General features: G+C 34.2%; 2 protein-coding genes and 1 long non-coding RNA gene across 4 annotated transcripts; 2 read left to right on the top strand and 1 right to left on the bottom strand.

Moving 5' to 3' along the window:
- Position 1: 1 nt before the first annotated feature.
- LOC126690378 (putative calcium-transporting ATPase 13, plasma membrane-type) lies at positions 2-910 on the top strand. The gene has a single exon (XM_050385483.1). The coding sequence runs from the start codon at positions 2-4 to the stop codon at positions 908-910; it is 909 nt and encodes a 302-aa protein (XP_050241440.1).
- A 3,178-nt stretch (positions 911-4,088) lies between these two features.
- Positions 4,089-9,980, bottom strand: LOC126689539 (uncharacterized). Of its 2 annotated transcripts, XR_007644547.1 has the most exons (5): positions 9,291-9,980; positions 5,456-5,528; positions 5,273-5,350; positions 4,412-4,524; positions 4,089-4,338 (listed from the first exon to the last, which is right to left on the bottom strand). It is a non-coding gene; the product is annotated as an uncharacterized LOC126689539 (long non-coding RNA). The 2 variants fall into 2 exon arrangements; XR_007644546.1 differs by having other exon boundaries at positions 4,089-4,524; positions 9,291-9,970.
- A 125-nt stretch (positions 9,981-10,105) lies between these two features.
- On the top strand, positions 10,106-15,277 carry LOC126689536 (uncharacterized). Its single transcript, XM_050384784.1, has 3 exons — positions 10,106-10,202; positions 10,987-11,195; positions 14,800-15,277. Exons 2-3 carry the CDS (start codon positions 11,010-11,012, stop codon positions 14,989-14,991), a joined length of 378 nt encoding a protein of 125 aa, XP_050240741.1. The 5' UTR covers positions 10,106-10,202; positions 10,987-11,009; the 3' UTR covers positions 14,992-15,277.
- The last annotated feature ends 5,809 nt before the right edge of the window (positions 15,278-21,086 follow it).

Here is a 21,086-nt window from a genome sequence, read left to right as displayed (position 1 = left end):
TATGGCAACTAGCAGCCTCCGGTGCATTGCTTTTGCACATAAGAAAATTTCAGAAGAAGATCAAGAACATGATATGGAGCAAAAAAAGATAGAAGAAGATGGTATGACCCTATTAGGATTGGTGGGTATAAAGGACCCATGTTGTCCAGGGGTAAAGAAAGCTGTGGAAAATTGCCAGAATGCAGGTGTGAACATCAAAATGATCACTGGAGACAATGTTTTCACAGCAAAAGCTATTGCTGTTGAATATGGAATACTGAGGATTGGTCAAGACATGAGTGGAGCAATGGTAGAAGGCATCGAATTCAGAAACTACACACTAAAGGAGAGAATGGAGAAAGTTGATAAAATTTGTGTGATGGCAAGGTCTTCTCCCTTCGACAAGCTACTGATGGTAGAATGTTTGAAACAAAAAGGTCATGTTGTTGCAGTCACTGGGGATGGCACAAATGATGCACCAGCATTGAAAGAAGCTGATGTAGGACTTTTAATGGGAATTCAGGGCACCGAAGTGGCAAAGGAGAGCTCAGATGTTGTCATTTTGGATGACAACTTTGCCTCTGTTGCTAGAGTTTTAAGGTGGGGAAGATGTGTGTACAACAACATCCAGAAGTTCATTCAGTTCCAACTCACCGTGAATGTTGTTGCTCTTGTGATCAACTTTGTGGCAGCTGTCTCAGCTGGTGAAGTCCCATTAACAGCAGTTCAGTTATTATGGGTAAACCTAATTATGGACACATTGGGTGCTCTAGCTCTTGTAACGGAGAAGCCCACCGAGGAGTTGATGACGAAGCCAGTTGCACCTTTCGACATCTGCGGACATCATAAAGCTAATCCTAAAACCTCCATTAGCTCTCTATCAAGCCCAAGATCAGTGGCCGGTTTCCCTCAACATGGCCTTCACCCTTGAGGAGATTTAGCATACTCGCAATGTTGTGTTGAATCATAAAGGAGAGGTGGACCTACAGTCGTCTATTCAAATTATCCACTCCAAGGTTCATGAATGCTATCTCATCTTCTCCAAAACGGAGCATTCTAATCCAGATCCTTCCACTCCAAAATGGTCTTCCCCACCTCCAGGAACTATCAAGATTAACGTCGATGTGGCGATCTCCTCTTCTAACGCAGCTTTAGCGGTTGTCGCCAGAAACTCCCAAGGCGCGGTGCTAAATATTTGGGCTAGGATAACACCAAAGAGGTCCCCCCTGTAGGCTAAGGCTGAGGCAATGGCTTGGGCAATTCAACTAGCTACCCGAGAAAGGTGGAGCCATGTCATTTTTGAAGGTGATTCGAAAGTATGCATTAATGCCATCCACGAGTGCTCGGATAACCCCATATGGGCCATTTCACATTTTATCTTTGATATTAGATGTCTTGCTTTGTCTTTTTCGTCTTGTAGTTTTAATTGGATCAATAGAAGCAGAAACTATGCTACTCATTCAGCAGCAAAGTTTGCTTTAGATGGTAATGTGTCTTGTTTTTTCAATTCGGGTAATCTTCCCACTAGCCTAGCTGCTGTTTGTTTGGAAGATACCTTTTCTTGTATTCCACAGTTTTGATTATTAATGCATTGCAGATTAGCAAAAAAATTACCAACATAATGTGGAGAAATCTCTTAGCCCAAGCTTTGTGTCAAATTATCGTCCTCATGACCTTGCAATTCAAAGGTGAATCAATCTTTGGTGTGACTAAGAAGGTAAATGACACATTGATCTTCAATACTATCGTCCTTTGTCAAGTGTTCAATGAATTCAATGCAAGAAAGCTTGAGAAGAAGAATGTGTTTAAAGGGATACATAGGAATAAGTTGTTTTTGGGGATCATAGCCATAACCATAGTCCTTCAAGTGGTTATGGTAGAATTTTTGAAGAAGTTTGCAGGTACAGAATGGTTGAATTGGGGGCAATGGGGTGAGTGCATTGGATTTGGAATGGTATCTTGGCCAATTGGTTGGACTGTGAAGTGGATACCTGTTCCAAAAAGACAATTTCTGAGCTACCTACACATGAAAAAGATACAAGGACTTCCAACCCCATTTTCGTTCATATTGAAGACAAGCCCAAGATTGATTGGTGTTTGATTGCTTGTAATTATGTATTGTAGCCAGGTGACTAGATCACTGAGCAAATGATTTTTTTTTTTTTAGGAAGATTGTGAGTGATATTTCATTTGTTTGTATATGATGTACTGTATTTAGTTAGTATATGATGATGTATTTCAATTCAAATATGTGGAGAGTTTGATATATATATATATATAAGGGAATGTTTGAATGTAACTTAAAATTAAAAATCAAACGGAACTTAGTATTGCGCAAAGCTAGTAATAGTGACAACAAAACATCAACCCAGCAAATATTGGGAAAGAGGAGAAGAATTACAAGGAGCGGAGCTATATATATATATTCATGAATTGAATGCTTACAAAGGTGGAGGGAACAATAAAAGGATGGAAGGCCAACAAATTAAAGCGCACGGCAATCAAAATTAATGAGCTCCCAGTCCCACCAAAAGGAATTGGATTTAATTAGCAAAAAAAAAAATTTATGACAGAGAGACTACAGATATTAAGATGTACTACTCACCTCACCATGAGATTTCCGAACTGCAATACAATTTTCTAGATACCTACCATTCTCTCTGAGAGAGAGAGAGAGGATGAGGGTAATGAGTAAGAATACAAGTAGGTTTATTGGAAAGAAGATATGGGGTAGCGTCACATAATAATAAGTGTGGGCTGAGAAAGTGGAAAGTTGGGAGTGGGACTATACTCTATATTGGGCCGAAGAAGGGAAGGAAGCGTCTGCCTCTATTTCTTTTTTTCTTTTTTCTTGGTTAAGAGGAAATACAAAAAACAGACTATCTCACAGTAGAGGTGAGATCAAGTTCAGTTATCCTATTAACAAACATGCCAACATTATCCATATTAACTAAATGCACAACATCAGGACTTGGCGGGTTATCAAAAACAGCAAAAGCTTCCGCCATGGTGCTACCCCATCTCGCAAGTACATCTGTGCAACGATTGCCTTCTCTATACACATGAACCACTTGGGCCTGGATGAACCTTGTCAGCAAGCACCTGCAATCATAGAAGAGAGGGGCAAATGGCTTGTTAGTGGCTGCATTAGATTTGATAAGGTCCACCACTTTCGCATCTATCTCCACAATCAGCCGCTGGATTCCTGCATTCAAGGCCAGCTTCAACCCATCTCTTAATGCCCAAAACTCAGCAGTAATGCTGGTAGCAAATCCAATAGACCTCGCAAACCCTTTGATCCACAACCTGTTGCAATCCCTTATAAGACCACCACCTCCCGCTTTGCCTGGGTTTCCACATGAAGCCCCATCCGAATTTAGTTTAAACCATCCAACAGGGGGCTTGAACCATTTCACCCGGACAATAGTTCTCTGTTTAGCTTTCCTCATATTATCAACACAAAAGAAAAACTCCACAGCTTGGGTAGGACAATAGCTATGAAGATTGAGATTAAGAGGGGCATTATCAAACATCACTCTATTACGATGTTTCCAAAGATTCCAAATGGCAAAAGGAAATATAGCACTCCCCAGAATGTGATTCTGATGAGTCCGCTTGCTAAGACAATTCTCATAGAGCCAATCATCTAAACACTGAGTGTGCCTGGCCATAAAAAAAATGAGAAACCCCCATCTCAGACCAAAAATGTTGTGCAAACAAACACTCTCTCAACAAGTGGTCCATAGACTCTACTTGATTTTTGCAAACTAGACATAACCTGCTGCAATTAATGCCCCTGGCAGCAAGAACATCCCTCACAGGCACGCTATTATGCATACATAGCCATAAAAAACTAATAATCTTTGGGAGTAACTATTTCTAGGAGCGTGTAACCAGTGTAATGCACAGGAAAGTAACTATTTATGACTTGGTTGATATTGTCTACTCATGCATACAAATATCTTGAGCATCAATGTCTAAGTTCAACCAGCTAAGTATAAACAACATTTTTGCTTTAATATTCACAGAGTCAACGGTATACCCTACACACATATTTAAAATTTTTGAAAAAAAAAAAAAAGAATAAGACAGCAGAAAGAAATATGGTCTAACTTAGGTAAATAAAAATTTATAAATTACACAATTTATGGTAAGAAATTTTTTTGAATCATCAAACATTTGCCTTCATATTTACCCTAGAAGACCATATCAAAAGCTATATCATAGTTGAATAATGGTCATTAGGCGGATAGTAATATTACAGATGTTTCTAAAGCAAAAATGCAATAACTTAAGAAAATATTTCTTCCACAGCACCTCAAAACTTTTTGCGCATAAGTCATCATAAGCTAGGGGAGCCTGTACCTACCAAATCAGAAGAAAGGTGGAAGAGTTTCAAAATTTTTTGAAAAGTTATATTATTGATTGTTACATTTTTGTAACTCTTCAGCAATTGTTCTTATCTGGCAATTACAGGCTTCTCTCTCTGCACATGTTCACAAACACTTTTACCCTAGGTCTTAAACTTCCATTTGAAGTTTTATCCTGAGAATCAATATAGGCAGCATTAAAGCCTTTAATATAAAGAGTAGTGAACACCTAGAACATAACAATCTATGCAAAGTGATTCATTGACTCATCATAGGCAATTAGCATAAGAGAGTGAAAAAGAGAGCTATAAATTTAATTTTTATACAATATAGCATTTTCCCTCATAAGTACACATAACTCTAAATTTTGTTTCCAATAGATTAACTTATAAGTTATAAAACTATTTTCTCAGACCTGAAAAAATAAAACAAAAACTAAAGCAAAATGGAATACGGGGAGAAATGTTTTGATGTTTTTAACAAAGATGATCTCTCTATAAGAGTGTGTGTGTGGGTGTGTGTCTGCATACATTTTTCTGTAATGCTTATATAATGATAAACTGAAAGTTCTAAATGAAATACTCAATGAGACTAAGTTGGCGTGCATAATCAAATTGCAATTGTGCTTTCGGTGGTCATTCTCTAGTCATAGATGGATATCTTTTGTAATTTAAGTTGTGAATTACCTAATAGGATTGTGAGTTTATAATCTTGCAGATCACCTATCACAAAACTTAACTACATTGACTTGCTAAACAGAATTACAAACAACCATACAACTGTAATTTTCTTTTGGTCTTCATATAATAACTTTGGAATATTGTTTATCATACATTACAACAGAAAATGCATTGAATGAGGTAAATAATATAATGAAATAGATAAATAGTACCTAAAAGAAGCACTAAAGAAGAATAAATTACTTTATAACTGTGCACTATCTATTCTCTTCAGCAGTTCCATCTCCTCCCACTAGAAGCTTCAGGATCAAAATAGCACAACTGGAAGTATGAAACAAACACAGAATATCATGCCCACCGTCAATTTGCAGTACATTGTCAAACTATAGTAAGACCAAGTACCAAAGTTTACTAAAGACATATTACCCAATATTGTGGCTTCTTCAATTTGTGAACCCCTCTATTTATAAGCTTTTGCTATGGTGCCACCCATCATTCTCTTCCAAAATAAACTTAAAAGTATAAGAGGATTAAGAAAACTAACAAAGGTAACTTGATACATTACACTATAATTTAGGTAAATCATATACTTCCATCATTCACAAATTTAGAAGAAAAAATCTCAGTTGAGTTAAGTACCATGTAAAGCCTTAAATTACTGAATTTTCTCACATGACTACATGATAGATTCTCTAATTGTCTCCTCAACTTACTGAAATTTCATGGTATTTAAATTTTTTTTTTTTTAATTTCATGGTATTTAAATATCAGAAGTAATCCACAATTAGCAAAGTAAACTAACAAACGTAATTGAAATTTGAAACAAACAAAAAACAAAACTTTAAAACTGGCTGCAATTCCTTTTACTTTTGTTTAATATTTGTTCTCAGTACCAAACAGATTCCTAATTAACTTTCAAGATTGTAAAACTACATGCAAAACCAAAAAATCAAAACATTGTAAACACCAAAACCAAAGCTTAGGAATCTCTTAGAAAATTAATCTTTGCCACAACCTACAAAGTAATCAACTTTGTACAAAGAACATTATACTCTCAGATTTCACAATTTAAACTCATTAAAACCCAACATCAAAAACAACAAAATCAAGACTTAAAAAATATCTTTTAAAAAAAATCAACTAAAACCTACAAAGTAATAAACTTAGTATAAAGAGAGTTATACTATCAGATTTCAAAATCGCACAATTTCACTCCCCCCCACCCTTAACAAAAAAAAGAACATGTAAGAGGCCATTAAAACTTAGGTAGGATTTTCATATTGTGAGGGGTTCTCCCTGATTTTAACAAATAGAGAGGAAAATGGTCATGAATCCAAATTCCTAAATTGACAGCAAACCATAATTGAAGAGAATGTTAGGAAAAGAAATTAGTACCTTTGCTTTGATTAAATTAGAGACTAGATTGTAGAAAGATTCCACTTCATTTTTGCAAAGAAAGAAATTGAATGATTTAAATCCAAAAGAAAAGAATTCAAACATACCCATTACTGAAAATATTTAATAAAAATAGTCACATATCATAATTCTGATTTCCTTAACCCTAATTTCTGGAACAAAAATCCAACTGCAATTGTAAAATTTGAAAACATATAATAAAACTAATTTAACTTTAAATTTGTGGGAAAAAAAAAAAAGAGTCAGAGTAAGAATAGGAACCTGTCAGAGGCATTGTTTAAACTTGACGTGGTAGGGGCCTGGACTGTCTTAATTCTTGACACAGTTGGCGGACAGATTTCTCAGTTTTCTCTCTCTCCACTCTCTGTGCCTAATCGACTCAGTCTCTCTCTCTCTCTCTCTCTCTCTCTCTCTCTGTTTATTAGACTCTCTCTCTCTCAGTCTCTTTCAGTTTAACCATTTTTTTGTTTTGAACCATATAGACTGCAGTACAACGTGCAGTATTTTGTAACTTTTAAATTGTATACATAGCAAGAATTTAAGAGGTTTTTTTTCTTCTTATGTGGTAGAACAGCCTTAATTATAGGAATCAACTTTCTCTCAGCTTCTGTTTATACATATAGTATTAGATTTCTAAGCCCAACTTCATCTTTATTACTAGTTTTGTTTTGTGGTTGTCTTTCATTTGCCTTATAAACTCCTCCAACGAGCTTTTTACAAAGAAACTAGTAGCGGTGGCACATGCTACTCCCTTTGATTGCAAGAAGAAGAAGAAGAAGAAGAGGAGGAAGAAAGATCTTCCATTTGAATCATCATCGCTTATTACAACACTTACGAATAAAAATAAATGGCAAAGGTAGCTAATCCCATTCATATAAAATCTTTATTACAAATGAAAACTTAATAATCTACAAAATTAACAAATGAATTATAAAAACTCCTCCGATAAATGTTTATCTATGTTACTAAGATTGATTCTTAGAGCCTATATATGACTTAAAGATACAATCTATGTTTATCTATGTCACTAAGATTGATTCTTTGAACCTATATATGACTTAAAGATACAATCTGTTGTTCAAAATCTCCCAAGAGTAAATACAAAAATCATAATTTTCCAACCAAAGTAGCTAGGCTTTGCTAAGGCATTAACCCAAAGGTTAAATTTCCATAATGAATGATGTCAGTCACTTCAAATGAAGCTCTTTATCAAATACCTACAATCATCTACAATGAAGATATATTTTTTTATTATTGATACCTGCTTAACCTATTACATTTTATGCCCACTTTGTATTCTTGGCTTCTTCTTTTTTTTTTTCTTTTTTTTTTTTTTTTTTAGAAATGTATTTTTGGCTTAGTTTTTAACAAAAGCCGTTTTCACAAAAGCCCTTTTAACTACAATAGACGATGGTATTCAAAATACCATTTTCGTAAGCCTCAACAGTGTGGCAAGTAATCACTTGATTCTTGTACGCCATTTTCTTTCTTATCCTACCCAATGAAGATGACTTATAACCTATGTAAAAATGATATAAAAAATTAGAAAACCCATCTTGAAGCCTTGATAACATTTCTCATGGCATTGATGAGAACAAAGAATTAGAAAAAAGTTTACCAAAAGTTGGTCTTTCATCCCTAAAATTTAAGAAGATCATTTTTCGTTCCTAAACTATTAAAAAGTTTGTATTTTGTCTCTAAACTATTGAAAATGTGTTATCTCTGTCCTTAAACTTTAAAAAATATCTTTTTTCATTCCTAAACTATTGAAAAATGTTCTTTTTTCATCCCTACTTTTATCTCTAAGCTATTGAAAAAAGTCCTTACAAAGTTTAAGGATGAAAAAAAAAACTTTTTAAAGTTTAGGGATGAAAAACAAACTTTTGGTAAAGTTTAGAGACCAAAATAGTATTTTACCCAAAACTTAAACACATGAAAAGCAATATCTAATAATTGTATCAAAATGACAGAGCTGTACAAATATGTCTTCAAAGATGTTTGTATATGATGGTAAGTATATTATTATAATGACATAGTAGGCTTTATGAATTCTTTTTCCACCATTACCAAGGCAACTTAGCCAAGGATGAACAGGAAGAATCCTAAAGAGAGGTAATTTAGGATTCCATGCTAGAAAATTTTCAAAGAAAATGACACGAAATCATTTTAAACCCAAGGAAAAAGAATCATCTAGTTCACATTGACAATAATAGTTCTTGGTAGTGTAAATTCCACCCACGTGCTAATTTATAAGCCTTTCTCTCTCTCTCTCTCACACACACAAACATGTTAGACATGCAACTGCCCCTAAGGGAAATTCCAAGACCTTATAATGCTAAAATGTGAAACAACGCAGGATCAATGTTGTCTTAATAGGACCTATTAGAAAAAAAAAAAAGCTGTCTTAATAGGGATTGTATTGAAAGAGATCTCAAATAAATATCTAGACCGACAGGCTTTAACAACTCCACTTTAAATTGGTAATCTAATTAATACCAATATAAGGTCATCAAAACAGCTGAATGCTTAAAAAGAACTTATCTAGCCAAATAGGGCCTTATGGAGTTAAAACAATGAAAATAGTGAATAAATAATTGTTGCAGAGAAGTAATGCCTTCAAAAGATTTTTAAAAAAAAAATTATAAGGTAATATAAAGGTAGCATAATTTGGAAGACTCATTGCTTGGCCTTTTGTCATCAAGACATTTTATTAGTGGTAATTTTTAGACAATGAATTTAATCTAGTGCCTATGTTAAAGCCATCTAAAATTCATAAAATTATTAAAAAAAACACACACACACAGAGACAGAAATAAAGAAAGTGCACCATCATTCAAAGACCTACCACCAACTCCCTTGACATCTCTCTCTATTGCCTATGTCAGCTCAGTCTTCAAAGACCACACTTGCTCCTCAGTACTGAACCGTCTACAAAAAAACATAATCCAGAAAAGTGTAATACGGAGAGTGTTTTGGGTAAGGAAGAAAAAATAATGCTCAACAAAAGCAGATGCAAAAAAGATGTAATGTGATCCACTGCTGAGCCAGAGAGAATTTTTGCTCGAATAGAATTTGACCCAGAAAAAAAAAAGCTCATTACTAGTCAAAGATCAGATACGGAACAATAAAATATAGATCGAACTGGGGCACTTGAAAGCTAATCAAATCTCCATAATCTGAAACAAAAACTCAGTAACTCGCATTCGAAAAGTAAGAACAGATCGATCATATAATAAGGCTGATTCTTACAAGAATGAAATAAAGAGAGAGTTTAAAAAGAAAGAAAGAAATTGAGAGAGAGAGAGAGAGAGAGATTAGCCGAAACCCCGAAAGGAATGAATAAAAATATAAAAAGAATTAGAGAGGTATTGTGGCTGAAGCCGAAACAGCAAAACCACAAAGAACGCAAGCAAACCCCTCTTCTCTTTTTATATTTAATATTTAATATATATCATCACCTCCCCTATCTCCTTCTTCTCCCTGAAACACTGAGTCGTAGCCACTACCACTCTACTCACTACTCACTAACCAAAAAAACTAAAAATAAACCAGAGGAAATAGTAATACCCTTTTTTTTTTTTTTAGACTTATAATGAAAAGACAGAATTAACCTCCCTATAGAAAACTCAAAAACCCCTAAAACCCATTTTCTCTCACATACACACACACGGTCCCACCCACCCCCCCCCCCCCCCCAACTCCCCAACTCACCGTCGCTCATCCATAGCTCCGGCTCCGGCTCTGCGTTCAAACACAGGTCTGTCTCTCTCTCACTCTGCTCTTAATTCGTATTTTCATCAAAAACCAACAAAAATTGGATTTTTTTTTTTTTTTTGAAAAGCTTAGAAGAAAGGTTTAGGGGAGTTTAGAAAGATTCATAGCTTGAGATTCAATGGAAAAACAGGTGACTTTCTGATTAAATAAAATTCATAGCTTGATTTGAGTACGGGTTGCAGCAAGTGGTTTGATATGTACTATTTATTGTGTGGCCTCACTTTATTAGGCCTGCAACACTTTGATAGCTCACAAGACACAGGAAAAGAAAGTTATAATTTTGAAGATCTAAAGAGTTCAAAGTTAATTATTTTTCCTTTGTGCTCATATACAAATAATTATACTCCTCCTCACAGTGATGAGAGAATTATAGTCCCAAAACATCCACCCACCACATCCTATTACTGTTTGTCTAAGCCCAGCTGATTAAACCAGACACAGCCTTACTACTTCCCAAAAGCCGATTCATCTTGATGCTTTAAAAATGTAACCTTTGGCTGACTTGGTTTTCTAATTCATGGGTATGCTCAAGCCAGTTTTTGTAGTCCAATTTGCTTTCACTTATTCAGACTTGAGACTCTAATCTAAAACCCTCCTACTCCACCCAACCACACTGAGTCACTATCACATCTCTTACCAATTAATACTCATATTGAGTTGGGTATTTCCTTTATTGGTAAAATTCCTTTGTTGATATAGCAATCAATGATTGAACCATGACATTGAGTTGGGTTTGTGTTTGTTTGTTTGTTTGTGTGTGTGAATAGGCTGAGCAAAGAAAGAAAGAAAGATGCATAAGGACAGGATATTGAAGCTTGCAAAGGGGTTCAGGGGCAGGGCCAAGAACTGCATAAGGATAGCCAGAGAGAGAGTCGAGAAGGCCTTGCAGTACTCCTACAGAGACCGCCGCAACAAGAAGCGCGACATGCGCTCTCTCTGGATCCAGCGCATCAACGCTGGCACCCGTCAACACGGTGTATGCTTTTCCTTTCTTCTCATTTCTCCTGCATAATTATTTGTTAGTTGATTTCTTTATTTGCTACTTGTATTTGTCTGCAAATTAATGTTTTGGTTTATTGGGTACAGTTAGCGTTGAGCATCCCGTTATGTATGCTTGGTTATGTATCCTTAGATCTGTGGAGCTTGAAGACTTAAAAAATTCATTTTGAACTGGCATATGTAACTATTTGCTATTTAATTAAGTAGTAAAAATGATGCAGAACAAAGAGAAGTTGTCTGCACTCTATAGTGGATAAGCGAAATAGTTTTTCATTAATATGGTAAAATGAGACATATGTGGATTGCAGGTTATTAGGAGCTAACCATAGTATATGAGCTAGTGTTATACTGTTACTTGATTTATATATTAAGAGGTGGGAAATTAATACAGCCTTCTGTTGTGCCAGGTAGAATATATTCATGTAGCTGTATTGAAAGAATACATGTTGAGATGTGATAAATCAAGAGATCGTTTTTATTTCCCTAGATGGACTAGTGTTGTTGTATGTATTATGATTTAGGAGATGAAAAGGTTGGAAAATAAATGATTTAGAGCTGGGTTTGAAGCTCTCATGTTGATAGGCTGATGATGTTGAAAAACTGATTGATTGAACTGGGAAGTCACTGACATGATATTTATCAAGCAAAATAACTGCTAGGCTGCAATTATTAGGTATAAATATCTTATTTTCCCTGGACACTGGCTATGGCCTATAAGAATGTTGCCAGTGATTTAAATGGCTTATCAGTTAGTAGATTTAATTTGGACTGCTCTGTGTTAAGCTAGATACATTCAATCTATTTGGTTGTTCTTTGGACCTTTTGATCACAAACAATCTGTTAAAGCCTGAGTGGCTGATTATTTTCTTGTTGATGGTGATCTCAATGCTATTTTTGAGAAAGATGATAAGCATCCCAATGTCCTTGATACTTGTATAGCTGTATAGCGTTACAGAAAATATATGTATTCCCTTTAGTAATCTAGTTTATGAATTAAAGTATACTCAGTTTTATGTGGAAACGAATATGTTGATTAGTGTATTGTAAGCATTGACTTGACGTATTCTAGAACATCAATAATTGTCGTATGCAAACCAGAACTGGAATGGGAACTTGTTTTACCATTTACACAGAACACATAATGATAGAATTTACCTCTTTGCGAATTGTGATATTTGCTACAGGTACCTTTACCTTTCAGTATGGTATGGTGAGGGTGAACCTAATTGATATCAGCTTCATTCTAGTATATCCCTCTTATGATAAGTGATTCCCCTCTTCTATAATCATGAATGTTTAGTTTCAATAGTTTTAGTGTATGATAATAATAATAAAAAGGTCGTACCCAATGCATAAGGTTCCTCGCTTTTGTAGAGTTTGAGAGAGGTGGTTAGTAGGTAACCTTATCCCTAGTTTTGGAGAGAATGACTCTCAAACTAAAACCCATGATGCATCACTTGGTCAAAGTGCGCTTGCCATTACACCAATGTCCAACCTCTTTTGGTGTATATTATTAAAGAAAACTTGGATAGGTTATTAGAAGGCTGTGATCCAAATTATTTTCTTGATAGGTAATACCACTCACCTCTGTTATCTTTCTTTTTTTTTCCCCCTTTTTATAGATGGTTCTTTTTAGCATATATAATTAGGCAGCCTGATTGGAAGAGACATCAGCTTAAAACAACTAATTGAACTTTTCGAATTGTAAAACCTTGGGAACAAAAAAACTAAAAGACCCAGAGGGGGGTGGGGGGGGGGGGGGGGGGGATGATCCTTAAGAATCCAAGATTTATCACCCTAATTCTGTCCATGAGAAAAAAAGTTTCACACTAAAGAAACTGTCAACTCATTTTTCACATTCCACTTCATTTTCTTAGGTGTAAGTAATAAAAACTTTCTGGAATAGGAGACCAGAGACTTCTACTATGCGTCAGAATTCTGCAATATGGAACATGTGTATATTGATGAATGAGTGGATTTACCCTTGCTCCATTTTCCTGCACATAAAGACTTTAATTTCATGGTATGTTCCCCATAGGTGACATGGTTTCCTGATTGTATTTTTTCAACTATTTCCAAAACGAGTTGGATAGGAAAGTTTATCACTTTACTGGGCAACTCATTGGCAGCAAGATCTATAATGAAAGCTTAATGAAGCTAATAGAACAGGTGTCCTAGTTGTATTTGATGGTTTACCATGAAGAAAAATAATTGTAAGATGTCTTTTTTGTTTTTACTTATAAAAAGTAAGATGTAACTACTTTTCGATTAATAACACATAATTGTTTTCCCACCCCATACTCTCTTTTTGTAAGTCCTGCATTAGATGTTTTGATCTATTTATCTTGGCTGGTTGTTGTTGGTTTAATAGGTAATATAAGGATTATTCTCTCTCTCTGTGACATATGTTTAATTGGTCAAACAGGTAAGTAATGAGGTGGACTCTTGCAAATTGCAATCCCCTTTTATTTGGTTTAGTTATGTTTGTGTTTGTTTCTCTGATTTTCCTTTTTGGCTAGGTCTGCTTTACCAACTTTGGACTTTTTTCTGTGTGTGCGCGCGCGCGCATCTTTTTACATTAAGGTTATTTATTTAAATGTCCATCTATTTTTAGTTTTGGATGTCATTATGGTTGTGGTTTTGAAACTTGAAATTTTTTTCCTAATTTTTGTTTTATAAGCTTTTGTTTTTTGGATTTTACTTTGTGAATTCTTGGTATAGTGGTCTGTGGTATTTTTTTTTCATTTTTCATTCCATTTGATTTATAAATGCCCAGTGGGATTTTGGGTTTTGTAGCATTTAAAACCTTTTGTTTACAAATGGCTATACGAGTTGAAAAGATTTCAAAACTGCAATAGCTGCACACGCTACAGTGTCTTCTGAGCTGTGACAAAACTGCTACCATGATTTGAGTCCTTTTGAGAGTGAAGGCCTGATTTGAGGAAGATGGCATATGAGAAATTGGATTGGACCAATATGGTCCCACCTCTATATAATAGGTTTTCTACATGGATCAAGGTCTTCTTCTGTGAATATGATCATGAGAAAGTAGTGTGGTTAACATGTTGGTTTGGTGTACTGATGTTATGAGAAAGTCATGAATTGTGGAATGAACGGGTTGTGCTAAGTTCTATGTGATTCCTTACCTTTTGCTGATTGGTAAAGTCACAATCACAAAGATCTTATTGTGCATGCAGGCCAACATCAGTGAATTTGGTGAACTGATGTTATACGTTTTGTATGGTTATGGTTATGGTTATGGTTCTCTTTTTGATTGGTAATTCTTTCGTGTAATATATATCAATGGTTGCTTCTCTTACCACAATGAGCTGGAGAAATATTATGTAACCTTGTGGACAAGTCCAATTTTCTCTGGTTCTCCACTGTTGGCTCAAATGCAGATCTTGCCCTTCTTGTCTGCAAAGGAAAAAAAAAAACATTCTGTAGAGTGATTTTCATATTTTTTGCGAATATTTGATTGAATATATTAGGTAGACATTGATTTTACTGGCTCTTTTTTGTCCTGATATTTTCTTTTTTATAGGTGAGATTATGATTTTCTTCTTGTTTGTGTTTATCAGGTTAATTACGGAAACTTCATGCATGGACTAATGAAAGAGAACATCCAACTGAACAGGAAAGTTTTGTCAGAACTGTCTATGCATGAACCATATAGTTTCAAGGCCTTGGTAGACATCTCTCGGAATGCATTCCCCGGAAACAAGAATGTGGTGCTTCCTCCTAAAAAGGAAGGCATTTCAATTGTTTTGTAATTGCTGACTTAGACCACTCATCCTTCTCATTGCCTTTTTAAGATAATGGAACTGTTATGAGTTGGGTTTTTTTTTTTTTGGCTTTTGGAACATCCCATGTAATTTTATTTACACTTTCCTAAATTCTTTTTGTTCTCTCTTCGCCTTCTCTTTCGCCCCCTGTGGTGATATAATTTTGCATCACTGGTATAAAAGAGCTCCAAATACTGGTAGCTTATTAAGCAGTTGAGAAATATCGACCTAAAATTCTGATATAAATTTCTCTCTCAAGTTTTTACTTCCTAAAGATTGTTGTTGATTTGTCTTAGTAAAATTTGTTGGATTTCTTTTCTATAAAATTGCTCTTACATTTAATTTTTTTATTTATTTAAAAAAACATATTCAATATTGGCAATCTATTATTTATACATGGGATGTAAAATAAAATAAATTGTATTGACAATTTGAAAGTACAAAGAAATTAGAGTAATTATATTTGATTTTTGAAAAATAATATTTTCTTTCCAATATCTTAAAATAATGGAGACTTTGTTCCTTGATTCTATTTCATTCAACTTAAACAGTGTCAAGTTTTGATACTCATGACTAGGAGTGTTCGCCAAACCGCAAAAACCGCAAAATTGCACCAAAACCGTTCGTAAAATGGCATAACCACTCCGCACTGCAAGTAATAGTGCACCGCACTGCACCACAACACATGGTGCAATGCGGTTTGCAGTTTTATAATAAGAAAACCACACAAACCGTACCGCACCCTCTCTATATATTAATATATTTATTTATTTTTAATATTAAATATATTATTAATAGTTTAATAACCCTAGTTTTCCCAAAAAAAAATATATATATTAATAATCCTAGCAAGTGTTAACTAGAAAAGCCAACCCAAAATAAAGAATAAGTAGCTTAATAATTAAAAACTTGGCCCAAAAAATAGGGAATAATTAGTTTTGGGCTGAGTAGGAAAAACCCAAAATTTGAAAAATATACCAACTTCAAACTGCATCTTATACATAGTATTGCACATGTGACCATAAAAATGAGGTGCAGTACGGTTATGGTTTTAGTTAAACTCTAAACCGCACCGTATATATGACCGAAAAAACAAGGTGTGGTGTAGTTATGGTTTTAGCTAAACTGCACCGCAAAGTGCGGTGTTAAAAATGGCCTAAAATCGCACCGCACCACGAACACCCCTACTCATGACAGTTCTTTTATGGATACAATTTTTGTCACAATTTATTAAAGTTATCAATTGTGAGTAGTGGATAATTACTCTTTAAGGCCTCGTTTGGGAGGAGGGAATGGAATGGAATAGAAATGAATGAAAAGAATCATTTTAGAATATTCTTCCATTCCCTTGTTTGGGAGTTTTAATGGAGGGAATGGAAAGCTCATTCCCTTGTTTGGGAGTTTAAGTGGGAGGGAATGGAATGGATAGGAGGGAACACTCATTCCTCTCTATTCCCTTAAAACCTCAAATTTTCATTCCCCCCAAAATTGGGAGGAATGGGAGGGAATGGAATTAGATTTAATGATTTTTTTACTAAAACTCCCAAAATACCCCTATATATTCAACTCTTTATTTTAAAATAGGGGTCTAATAGTAATATTATCAGAAAATGATTCCATTCCATTCCCTCCATGTTGCTCCCAAACAAGATTAGTTACATTCCATTCATTTTCATTCCTTTCCATTCCTTTATTTTAAAACATCCAAACAAGGTTACTTAATTCCATTCCATTCCATTCTTTTCCATTCCTTTCCCTTACTTAAATTTAGTTCATTCCATTCCATTCCTTTCCATTCCCTTATAATCATTCCATTCCATTCTATTCCATTCCCTTATAAACTCCCAAACGGAGCCTAAATGAATCCACTATTTTTTCTTCATTAGTCCTGGTCAGCAAGTTGTAAGATTTCTTGAAGATGATGAATTCGGACCACTCGTTGCTCCAACTCGCAGGCTTCATAGTGGAACCAAGTCTGCTCTGTGTCTAGATGTTGGGTTTCTTCCTAAGCAATTTGTAATATAATAAAGTAATCATTTATCACTTACAATCAAGCAATTTAACAAAATCATAATAAAAATTGTATCCTTAAACTTTTTCAAAAAGAGAGAAAACCAGTCAAAAAACTTGAATAGACATTTTTTTTGGACAAACATGACTTTTGTGGTCAAATGCTCCATTACCGATTTACTCTCTTTTCTTTTCTTGACCTCCAACCAAGTACTCTCGCAATGCCTTAGGTTTTGTTGTGGAAAAGCATGGTGCTCATTTTGAAAGAAAGAACATAGATTCGAATTTTGCTTGCGCCAAAAAAATTTTGGTCCAATTAACAAGTACTCTTAAAGTATTTGTTAATAGATTATTTTTTTAAAAAATTTATACTATTTTTATAGAAAATATAAAAAACAAAATTTAGTTACAAAATTGGTTGTAGCCTATAACCTTACTCAATATCTTTTTATTAACTGTGAATTTTGACAAATCTACTATTAGATTACATCTTCTTCCTATATCCTCCATACTTATAAATCAATAGTTATATCATTAATAAATTGTTTAAATTGCAAATTTTTGTAATTTAAAATTATGCATAAAATATAAGCTTATAAATTATATAGTAAATAATATCCAATTGATACAAAATTTGACTTATATATTAAGAGCGTAAAGAACATGCAATTTAACGATTAGATTTTCAAAATATGTAGTAGTATTTATTTTATTAAATAAGTTTGTAATTTTATATTACAACTAATTTTGTAACTAAATTTTGTCCAATATAAAAATCTTACTTTTTTTTTTTAATTAATTAAATATTTTTAGAAATATTCCCTAAAACAGATGCCTGAAATCCGTTGACTAACTGAACTTAAAATAGAATAAAAGGGGTCCTCTTTCCCATTACCACGGTAGATATAAAATTCGGCAACCGGTTCGCTCAATAGTCAATAGGGAAAGCGCCAAAAGAGGGAGAGTGAGCTTAGGGCCATAGCCAATAGCTCCACTACTTCCTCCTCGATTCGATCCAACCCAACTCAAAGGATATTTCAAAAAAAAAAAAAAAAGCCCGATAAAACCATTACACTCTTCCATTAGTTTAAAATTTGAAATTCAATTTCAAACATAGTCAGTTACTCAGTTTCATCAAATCACTTCTATTTCATTCTAATCTATGAAAAATTATTGAATACTCCGGAAGTACAAGAAATGCGTACTCCTCCGTCTCATATGAATTGTTGGTCTCATTATAGATTTTAATTCGTGGGACCCACAATTATGTGAGAATAGAGAGTATACATTTATAGTACTTTGAGAGTATCCAATAATTATCCCTAACCTATACCAACATAGTCGCTATGTGAGAGATGCAAACCAAGGTCAAGTTGTCGATGGAGGGACTTCGCACAAGGTTTTCTTGCTTCTCATTTTATTTAATTACATTTATATAATTGTTTTTATTTTGGTAAACAGAGTCTACAGGTACATATTACATCCATAGGTAAAAGCTTTCACCACCTTCAGAACCCACGCATGCTATCGTAGCCCTCAACCGATGGTTCTTCTTCAACTGCATGACTTTGTCTTTGTTTTATCAAATCAATGGCAAAGACAGCTCTATGTATTTTGGGCCTAAGATGAGTACTAAATTGAGACCTTCTATATATTTAAATATCAATTAAATAATAAAATTTTAATATAAAATATATTCTACTTGTGAGTATTGGCATTTGGCAGCAAGTGGTTTGTAAATGCTCCATGGTTTTCTCTTTTGGTTCTTTAGGAGTTTTTTCAAGTCTCAATCCTTTGTTAACATGCTCTTGCATGTTTTGTTTCTTAAGAGTTTATTTGTCTCTGCTTCTCTTTCAATATTGCATTCTATAGGGGTGAAATTTTGTTTCATTCCTGATTTTCCATCTCCATATGTAAATGATTTTTGGCTCAAATGGTTATGATTTGTAGGAATAATTGTATTCGGTGACTAATTAGCTTTTCGGATCTTATTGTCAAATTTGACGAATTTATGGTGATGACCTTAGTTTTTCATTAAGATTTTTGATGCCAGGATTCATTTGGGTGAAACAAAAAGGACTTGAAGTAGTTGAAGTCTCAAAGAGGATAGACATGATTCTAAAGAGAAAATTTACCTTCTATCAATTTAAATGTCAAGATTCTAAACCACAAGTATGAGTGCTCAATCGAAACTCCATACGAATCTGTAACAATGATGCAATTTATTAGCCATATATATCATGAGAGGTTGTAATAGACCTTGAAATTTCACATTAATTTTACTTACAATTGCACTTTTGGTCCATTTTATTGGATTTTTTTAATAATACAAGCACTTGCACTTAAATATGTATATATAGAAAAAGACAAAACAAACCCTCAAATGCATTCAGCTACTTGTATATAAGTTGTTGGAAATTCCAAGTAACTAAGAAAAAAACACACGAATGAGAGATAAGGGTTTGGGTTTGAGCTTTTCTTCCTCCCCTATCATGGCCAATGAAACTTACTTAAACAAGTTTTCAAAGGTATTTGAGTTTTCTTTTAGCAAGTTCTTTGAAAGATTCCATTGTGGCAAAATCGGGTTTTGCAAAGCTCACTATGGTAATCTTGCATTTTTCCAAGTTTATTGTGTACGCTCAAGTTGTGTAATAAAACTTGAGTAGAAGATCATTGTTTCACGACTTGATCAACCAATGAAAATCATTCTTTTACATGACTTGATTAAAACTCGAATTTTCATCTAGAAAGCGATGTTTTGTCACTAAAATTTCATAATGACTCAATATAATGCAATTATAAAAATCATTCTTTAATATAACTTGATAAAAAATTTTAATTTACACCATGAAAATGACCACTTTGCCATCGAATTCCATAATGGCCTTCTATGATGCAAATTTCTATTTAAAGTCTATGAAATTTAATTTTATAAAAAAAGGAAAAATTATGAGCATGTAATAGAATGACGAATTTATCATTCGATGTGTGAAATGAACATTTCATCCTCAGCTGTTTTAAAAAAAATAAAATAAAATAAAAAATCCTCAGCCTAGAAATTTTGTTGTTGGTTACAAAAAACGGTGTTTACAACATGGTAACAAATAAAGCACCAAACCTTTGAACACCTTAAATCCTCAAATTATAGATATAAAATATTCATGATAGAGATTTAGAATTCATAAAAAAAAGTTTTAAAGAACAAAATGAAAATTTGAAATTTTAATTAATTAACAGTGAACAATTGAATGAGTCCGAAGTACATTACTCCTTTTTAAGAGCATGAATGGGAATGAAAATATAAAAATGCATTCTCAAATACTCCAAAAACTCACAAAAGCACCCCACATCCAGAAATACAAGATGCAAAAAAATTTGCAACCCACTATTAGTAGGATTGAAATATATATCCCAGCCAAAGGAGCTCTATCCATTATTTCTTCTTATTTTATTTGATTTATCTTTTACACACACACTCTCTGTCCTCTCCCACTCTTTGTTTGACTCTGTTTCTCTCCTCACTCACACTCTAGTTTAGAACAACGGTTACTCTAGGTCGTGGTGGTGACAATGGAGGAGCACGAGGGTGGTTGTATGGGTTTGGGTTTTGATTTGTGGAGGAGCACGACTGCTTTGGGTCTGGGTTTTGAGGAGGAGCACGATGTGTGGGCTGCAATTTAGGTCGTTAGGTTACGATTTGGGTTTTGGAGGTGGGCGATCTGAGATTTTGGGTTGTTGCGGTGATTGTGGCTATGGAGGGTCAACGGTGTTGTAGTTGGTGGGTTTGGTTTTGGGTTTTATGGCGATGGCTGAGTTTGCTGGCTGGGTTAAATTGATTGTTGTGGCAGTTGTTGGGTGTATTTTTGGCTGGGGTTGGGCTGTTTAGCCACTGTCATGGTGTTGGACTGTTGGTGTGGGGGTGGGTTTATTGTTATTTTAATGGGATGATATGTAAAATAAAGAATGAAATTTAAGATGTAAAATAAATAAAGTGGTATTTTGAGATGCAAATTGTGTATTTTTTGCATTACCGAATGGGAATGCTCTAAGGGTTGGAAACCCTAATCGTAGCA

Source organism: Quercus robur, chromosome 6, assembly GCF_932294415.1.
Source record: "Quercus robur chromosome 6, dhQueRobu3.1, whole genome shotgun sequence".
Lineage (NCBI taxonomy): Eukaryota > Viridiplantae > Streptophyta > Magnoliopsida > Fagales > Fagaceae > Quercus > Quercus robur.
This window is presented reverse-complemented; position numbering and strand designations above follow the sequence as displayed.